Here is an 8248-nt window from a genome sequence, read left to right as displayed (position 1 = left end):
TATTGCATTTGCCACTAGTATTTACAGGGTCCTTACCTGATCAAATATTTGTACTTTTTGGTTTGTTGTTTTGGTTGTAAGATTACAGGCATGTGCCACACCTGGCTTAAATGTCAATACTCTCTACAAAAATGGTGTTTGGTTTTTTCTACTTATAAATTGGTACATTAACACTTAGAAATTTAGAAAATACATAAAGTATAAACAAAACTATTCACAGATCTACTGTTCTAACCTTTTTATGGCTTACTGAATTCGAGCCTTTTATACTTAAACAAGTGTAGAGGCCTTCATTTTTTTAAAAAATTGTTTTGATGAACTCAGATCTGCTGGGGTGCAGTGTGCGCTCTGCTCTTTGCACTGTGCTGCCTTCCCACATTAGGAGGCCTCAGCGTGGAAGTAGCCAGTGGATGGGAAGTGCGGAATCCCAGCCCCAGCCCACTCCACCCCCTGCCTTTTTTTTGAGGCAGGGTTTCACTATGATGTTCAGGTTGGCCTTGAATTCACTTTACAGCTTAGGCTGGTCTCTAACTTGCAGCAGACCTCTTGCCTCAGCCTCCCGAGTGCTGGGATTACAGGAGTGTGCCACCACATCTGACTGATTATTTTAAACATTCATGAGAAACCTGTTCTTTTTTTTTTTTTGGTGGAACCGGGAATTGAACTCAGGCCCTTGCACTTGCCAGGGATGCCCTTATTCTACTGAGCCATCTCCCCGGCCCCAGAAACGTGTTCTTAATGGCTGAATATCATCAAATGGAGTGCAGGTGTAGGGTAGGAAGGCGTGGTTAGGAAATGCACCGTGAGTGTGGAATGAAATCTGGAAGGTGACAGCCGAAATGTTTTCCCCTAAATAACTAGAAAGCCTATGTGGAAAAAAAAAAAAAGCCTACGTGGTGGGGAACTCAGTGGGCTTGAGAAGTACCCAGGGGCTTGGTTCTGCCTTGGTACCCACAGGCAGCTACCCACTTGGTGAGCTAGAAGCAGCGTGGCAGCGTGGGAACTGGGGATCTCCCTGCAGTGGCTGTGCATGCTGAGGTCCTGCAGCTCCCTGCTCGGAGGACCAGGCCTGAGCCCTGCTGCCTGCCTTTGCGGCCAGGATGGCCGTGCACCTTTCTGGTGCGTGTGCAGCTGTTCCCAGCCGCATGCTTTCTCCCTCTTCTTTGGCCCTGCCTTGGAAGGCGCGGCTTTCTGGCCTCTGCCATGGAGGTGGCCAGGTGCTGCCCCTGGGAGAGGAGGTATCTCTGACGCTGCTTCTCCGACTTCTGCAGGCCGGGCCAGGCAGGAAGGGCTGAGCCTCAGCTCGCTCTCTGGGTTTTTTCCATTGAGTGGCTCCCTTAGCCTCCCGCATCCTGGCTGGCTGTGCTCCCTGCTCCTGCTGGAGCAGCGCTTTGCTCCAGGCTGCTGCTGTGTCCCTTGCGAAGTTGAGCGTAGCACTTGGTTTTAAATGCACAGCTCCAGTGCCCAAGAAAATAAGGGGAATTCTGAGGTCAGGGAGGAGAAAGGTAAGAGTTGAAACCAGCAGGTTAAGCAGGGGTGAAGTCGGGGCTGCCTGGAGGCATCTCGGAAACGTGGATCCTGGAGGTAGATTTTGAACAGGTGCCCAGGGCAGATGGGGGAAAGGTACTCAGAACTGTCCTTTCCTTCCGCCTGCAGCCTTCCCTTCCCTCCACCTGGCGGAAGTGGGACCCTGTGGCTAGTAGCAGGGGAGTGTGCTGTAGCTCTTTGGGGAATGTGGGCAGGGTTGCTGTGAGTTTGTTCTTGTTACAGGTCTGATCCATGACCTGAAAAAAAAATTTTTTTTAAATGTTTTTTGAGACAAGCTCGCTGTGGAATGCAGACTGACCTGGAGCTCACTTTGATCCTCTTGCCTCAGCCTCCTGAGTACCAGGATTACAGGCAGGCGTCATCACGTCCAGTTCTCAGGCTTTCATACTGGTTGTTGGTGTTTGCACTAGTCTACTTCTGATGTCTAGGAGGTTCCACATTTAGGAATAAAAAATTACAACTCAGGCAAGCTGCAGATTTATTGAAAGCACTGCAATTTAGGGGACTAGTTCTCTGTCATTGCCCAGAGTGCCAGGGGTCCCTGGGCAGGTGTGCTGCGCTGACAGCTCCACGCTCTGCTTCAGTTTCTCTGGAACTTAGCCTTTCCCCAGGTTGGCAGCTTCTGACTCCACTGCACTAGTCACTGGGATCCCCTCTGTGTCACTTTGTTTCCTGGAAACTCATCCTATACCATTTTCTTCAGGTGCAGTGAACTTCCCTAAGAGATTATAGGTTGTTAAATTCCTGTGTGGGCGCAGCCTTCCCCTGCAGTGGAAGCGCGCTCTCCGCCTGCCTTCCGCGTCTGCCAGATGCACCTTGGTGCCAGGAGGTGCAGCTTCTGCACCTTGGAGTCCCACTGACTGGCCGCGGGTGTGCCCCAGAGCCTGGGGTCACTGGGTTGAGCTGCACCTCCCGTGGGTTCCTCCCTAGACTGTCGCTGGTCGCCTTCAGCTTTTGGGGAGATGGGCTGCTCTGTGGCTCACGTAAGTGCTGGCCCTCAGGAGCCCGGGTGCTGAGCCTTTCCTGGCCAGTGAATGGGTGAAGTAGCAGGAAGTTGACTGCACCTCTGACCCACCACTGCCTGTCTCTTTAGGATGACGTGAGGCACAAGGTTCATCTGAACACCTTCGGGTTCTTCAGGGATGGCTACATGCAGGTGAAGGTCAGCAGCCTCTCCGTGAACGATCCTTCGGGGGCCACGGACAAGGACGCCACTGTAAGTATCCCTAAGTTCGTGGGTGCCCCTTCCCTTAGCTTCGGAAAAGCCCCACACCCAACACGAAGCACCAGACAGGCACTTATGAGGACCAGAATGTGTAGACATCAGCTGGTATTCCCCCTCCCCCCTTTTCTTTCCTTTGGTTTTCTAAGACAGGTTCTTGCTCCATAGTCCAGGCTTGACTTGAGCTTCCCATGCAGCCCAGACTGGCCTGGAACTCATGGCAGTCCTCCTGCCTCAGCCTCCTGAGTGTTGAGTGTGCCACCACACCTGGCTTTTTTAAAAATTAGTTTTAAGCCAGGGTATAACTTGAATAAATCTCGTAATTAGCGATTTTAATGGAGCAGCTGTTGCTGTGTTACAAGATGAATGCTAAGAACACTGGGAGGAAGACAGGCCCGGAGCACCCCCTTTATGCTCATTGAGCAAGAACGGTGGGGATGGTTGCGTAGGTGGGGATGGTTGTGTAGGTGTTTACCTCTCCCCTTCTCACCCACCCCCAGATCGGGTTCAGCCTGGACCGCACTAAGAACGACGGCTTTTCTTCTTACCTGGTAAGTGTTGGTGCCCTGGACCCGGGGTGGGCAAATGTTGAGGTGACCAACGACCTCTTCTCCCTTCTCAGGGGGAAGACTTGAATTACTGCATCTTAAAGAAGCAGTCTGCCTCTGTCACTCTCCTAATCCTAGACATCTCCAGAAGTGAGTAAGTAATTCCCATGTCCCTTTATGCCAGTCCTGAGCACAGTCAGGGTACTGCATGGTGTGTGGCTGCCCCTGGGTGCCTGTGAGGACCAGGGCTTGTGCTACGTGCTAGTGATGGGATGCCAGACGGAAGCCAAGGGGCTGTTCCCCAGAAGTCTGAGCACAAGCAGGACACAATAGCAGGCAGGGCTGGGTGGGGCGGGATGTACAGCTGTGAGGGGAGGCCCTGTCTTGGGAAGGGAGCGCAGTGACAACAGCTGGGTTCAGTGCTCAGAGGCAGCTTGGTGTGCGGCAGCAGGCCCGTCCTCCCTGCCTCAGGGCCATGGGAGCCCCATATGGGACCCAGCCTTCGAAGGGAGGCCCAGGCTTCACCGGGGCTCTGCAGCAAAGGAGGGAGAGAAGGGAACACCTTGCTGAAGACCCTGCGGTGCGGCCCTCAAGCACCCTGCACTGGAGGAGCGGGGGTTTGGTGTGAAGCCTAGCACGCCTCCACCCTCAGGCTGTGTGCAGCTGCAGGCACCTTTGGGGGCGTCCAGGGAGCTGCTTGCGGACCGGAACGGGCTGTGCTGCCTCCTTCCTTATAGTCTCCTCTTGTTTCCATCTAAGAAAGCTGAGTGTGGCGTTCTGCGCTGCCCAGGGACTGTTGGCAGTCAGCGTGAGCGTCTGGATTTGGGTGGATGGGCAGCTGCAGGGAGCGGGGCTTTGTGCTCTGCCCTCCTCTGCAACGCCATCATCCTCAGGCAGGTGTCCCCAGGCAGGGGCAGACAGCCCTGCTTCCCCTTTCCTGTGCAGCCATTCTGCCTGCAGATGACAGAACCTGCCCCTTTGGAGGGGGAGCCCAGCCCGACAGTGCTGAGTGCCACTTTGGCTGGGGGCTGTCACCGCTCTGCTGTAGCCCAGGCTGCAGCAGCAGTGGCTTGTGCTGAGGGAAGGGCGGAATGGCCCTTGGCTCCCCAATGTCACCGTGATGACTCTCTCTGTTCCCTTGTGCAGTTTGTTGAGCAGATTAGGGTATTTGGGTGAGGTGGGCCCAGCAGTTGTGTGCTGGCGAAGAGCCCTGGCTGTAGGGGAGATTCCGAGATGCCCACCAGCTCTTTCCTAGTGGCGCAGCCAGGCTGTGACCCTGCCCACGGTGAGCTCCAACCCTCCGGCCGGGTCTCAGCATCTGTAGAAGAGAGAGTAGACTGGTCCACGGCACTAAGGGATGGTATCTGAGGGTGCCGCCAGCCCTTGCTGGAGCACTGCTTTGAGCTTTCTTGCTGTCTCACTTGACTGCAGAGTGAGGATCAAGTCCCCGCCGGAAGCTGGTACCCAGCTGCCCAAGATCATCTTAGACAAGGAGGAGAAGGTCCTGGGGCAGAACCATGGGCCTGATGTGAGCGCTGCACCCACGTCCGTGTCCGAGCCCAGCGGCAACCAGTCTCGGAAAGCGCAAGGTGAGCACAGGCGTGGCTGCCACTCCCCGCCTGCTGATGGGTGTCCTGTTCTGAGTCTCAGTGAAGCGGACCTGTGGGCTTTTGGAGGTTACACAGAAATGCATGATCCTCGCAGAAGGATGTGGAGAATATGGAGTGCAGGCCTCTGTAATTCCCAGTGAGTTGCAGTGATTCCTGTTCAGCCTATGCCCTGTATCTAGAAGTTTACCTTTTTTTTGTGGTATGGCGGATTGAACTCAGGATTGCGCATGCCAGGCGAGTGCTTATTCTGCTGAGCTATCTTCCCCAGCCCTGAAATTTACTTTTTAAAACCCATAGTCATGTTTAGTTTTTCTGTGTGTGTTCATGTCATTCTAACATGCTTCATACGTATTGAATATCCCATCAACATGTTCATGACGGGCCATGATTCCTGTCACTGCTGTGAGGCTCTGAACTACCAGTGGCACGTGTGTGACTGTCCCATGGGGCTTGTACTGCCCAATGGCACTGTCCCGTACCACCTGATGGGACAGGTGTGTGTGTATGCCACCCACGGTCCCAGCCGGCAGGGCAGCTTCAGCCATTCGCTCATGCTGTGCCCTGGGGAGGCGTGTTTCCATCCGCGGGGCGCTGCCAGCACTGCCACACTGTGCTTTTTCTTTTCCTTCCTTCCCTCCATCCCTCCTTTCTCTTCTGTCTTTTGCTGGGAATTGAACTCAGGGCCTGCAGGTTAAGCTGTATCCGTGGCCCTTTTGTTATTTTTTGCTTTGATACTGAAGTCACCAAGTGTGCAGATTGGGCAGTCCTCCTGCCTCTGCCTCTGCGGGTGCCGGCACGACCGGGCATGTGCTGCCACACCTGGCTTAGATGTTTCATAGACACAGATTTGTACACGTGTGAGACTTTCCTTAGGATTGGTTATTTGAACTGGAATTTCTGGTTGAAAGCCTATGAATGCTTTCGAGGACGTTACAGATGTTTTCAGAATTCCTTTACCAATGACTTGGGTGAATTCGTACCTCTATCAGAAATACCTAGGCATAGCGCACACATTGCTGTCTCTTAAGCAGTAAGTGCTGAGCGTGCTGGTGGCTGCCATTCCTGCCAGCCGCTCAGCAGGCTGAGGCAGGAGGATTACTTGAGCGCAGGTTGGGCAACACAAGGAGGCCCCCTTTCAGGAAGAAAAGGGACATGGCCGGGACTGTATCATAGGGACTACTCAGTCCTGTTTAATATAGGACTGTTAATTCCTGTACTAACCATCCGCCTAATGATGGTTGTATCTGCCTTCAGTGTTTGGTGTTTTTGTAGGAGAGGCAGAAGGTCTGAAGCCCTAAAGCTGCAGTAGTTACGTGTGTGTCATTGGACAAGATTATAACTAGTCGTACTGGATTTTGCTTCTTCTAACGTGACGGGGCATCAGGACCATCAGTGAAAAAGAAACTAAGCTGAACAATGGGCCTTACATGATGGGAACGTACAAGTAGCTGACTTGTGTGTGTGTGAGCCACTCTTGGGTTCTTGTTACATATTTTTGTTCATACTGTCACAAGTAAACCAAGGTGATACAGCATTGTTCATTGAAAAGCATAGAGCAGGACTGAATTGCTCATCATTCTGGAAGTTTCTGTGAGTGGCTATGCAGTGTGGAAAGTGAGAAAAGCCCCCACTGTGGTGAGAATACTAGAGTCTTTTGTCCTTGTTCCCATTAAATCAGCTAAAAGTGGATTTGACCAAAACAGTTATTATGCCTTTCTCGCTCCTCGGCCGTCTTGGCGGCTACTCCTGGTTGAGGGCTGTCCGTGCCTAAGGCAGGAAGATGGTGGCCACAAAGAAGACGAAAAAATCTCTGGAGTCCATCAACTCTAGGCTCCAACTTGTTATAAGAAGTGGAAAATACGTGCTAGGGTACAAGCAGACGCTGAAGATGATCAGACAGGGCAAAGCGAAATTGGTCAACCCTGCCAACAACTGCCCAGCCTTGAGGAAATCTGAAAGAGCGTACCATGCCGTGTTGGCCAAAACGTGTCCACTACTATGGAGGCCATAATATCGAACTGCGCACGGCATGTGGAAAAGACTGCGGAGTGTGCACACTGGCAGCCATGGACCAGGTGATTCTGGTATCATTAGAAGCCTACCAGAACAGACTGGTGAAAAATAAACAAGGCAGAATTTTTCATTAATAAAACCTACCAGAGCTTGTAAAAAAAAACAAAACAAAAAACCAGTTATTACTTAAATTTGTAGAAAAGAGCTGAGCATGGTGGTACACACCTGGAATCCCAGCACTCAGGAGGCTGAGACAGGAGCATCGTCGCGAGTTGGAGACCAGCCTGGGCTACAGAGTGAGCTCAAGACCAGCCTGAGCTGCATAATGAGACTGTGTCTCAAGAAGATACTAAAAATAGAGCTGTGCAGAGAAGCCCATTTGGTGCTGTAGTCAGACCTGCGCGCTGTCCCTTCTGTCAGCTCCTCGTTGCCTGCACGAACAAGAGAGTGCTCCAGCCCCTGCCCCCTTCCCACACAGAGCTTGTTAGGAAGTGGGGCCCCACTGGGGTTGACGGTGAGGCTGTTCCTCCCGTCCTCGCCAGGGGTTTTCTCCATGAAATGAGACCCAGGCCTGGGTTGTCCCTGAGCCCTGACCCGCCCAGCATACTTGCTGTGGGAAGGAAGAGCACGGGGCGCGCCTTGCAGGGGGCATTTGCCCAGCGTTCACCAGGCCTGGTGCCACAGACCGTACCACATGCTGGTATTACTGGTGTCCCACTTTCCACAGTGCAAGTAAATCTCATGGAAGGCTCATGTGTTCTTTAGACGTTCATCTGTTTGCAAACCTGGTCCCATAGAAAGTAAGGATTTCTTGTGCAGTCTTGTCTGGAACACGCCCTGAACCATTTGCAAAGCAGCTTCCTGCTGGTTCTCGAGGTTGTGATTGGTTTGATGATGTCAGAACACTTGCAAGGGCTGCTTTTGCAGCTCAGGAATTGTTGGTGCCCTAGGAGCTGGCAGCTACGCAGTTTGTTTACATGTTTGTTTGAACATGTTCTCAGCAGGACCAAGCTGCCAGGGGGCTCTGAGCCTCTGAGGGGGACAGGCATGACAGTTCCCTCAGGCGCCCTCGGGTGCCCCCCGAGGCTAGAGGCTAGAAAAACTAGTGTTTGTCACCGGTGACCCATGGCAGACTTCACAGTAGCCAAGCTGGAGCCTCGTCAGCTGAGCCGTGCGGTGATTTTTACTGTTTGTGCTTGCAGGTGGCGAGAAGCCTAAGAGAAGTGCAGCAGACCCACAGGTAAGGATGCACTGGCCACCTTTGCCCGGCATATGTGTTCCTGGGTATGCGTGTGTGCTGCGGGCGT

At 52.9% G+C, this 8248-nt stretch overlaps 1 protein-coding gene across 2 annotated transcripts in view; it reads left to right on the top strand.

The window, feature by feature from the left end:
- Gpr107 (G protein-coupled receptor 107) overlaps nt 1-8248 on the top strand; it is a 57373-nt gene that overhangs the window by 15785 nt on the left and 33340 nt on the right. For both annotated transcript variants that reach the window (XM_012516748.2, XM_023700523.1), the window contains exons 2-6: nt 2642-2764; nt 3271-3321; nt 3393-3472; nt 4750-4907; nt 8144-8181. In XM_012516748.2, the coding sequence (XP_012372202.2) occupies nt 2642-2764; nt 3271-3321; nt 3393-3472; nt 4750-4907; nt 8144-8181 (450 nt within the window). The remainder of the gene's footprint in view (nt 1-2641; nt 2765-3270; nt 3322-3392; nt 3473-4749; nt 4908-8143; nt 8182-8248) is intronic.

Source organism: Octodon degus, unplaced genomic scaffold (genome assembly GCF_000260255.1).
Source record: "Octodon degus isolate 3935 unplaced genomic scaffold, OctDeg1.0 scaffold00123, whole genome shotgun sequence".
NCBI classification, from domain to species: domain Eukaryota; kingdom Metazoa; phylum Chordata; class Mammalia; order Rodentia; family Octodontidae; genus Octodon; species Octodon degus.
The sequence above is the reverse complement of the archived record's forward strand: the minus strand, read 5'-3'. Positions and strand labels throughout refer to the sequence as shown.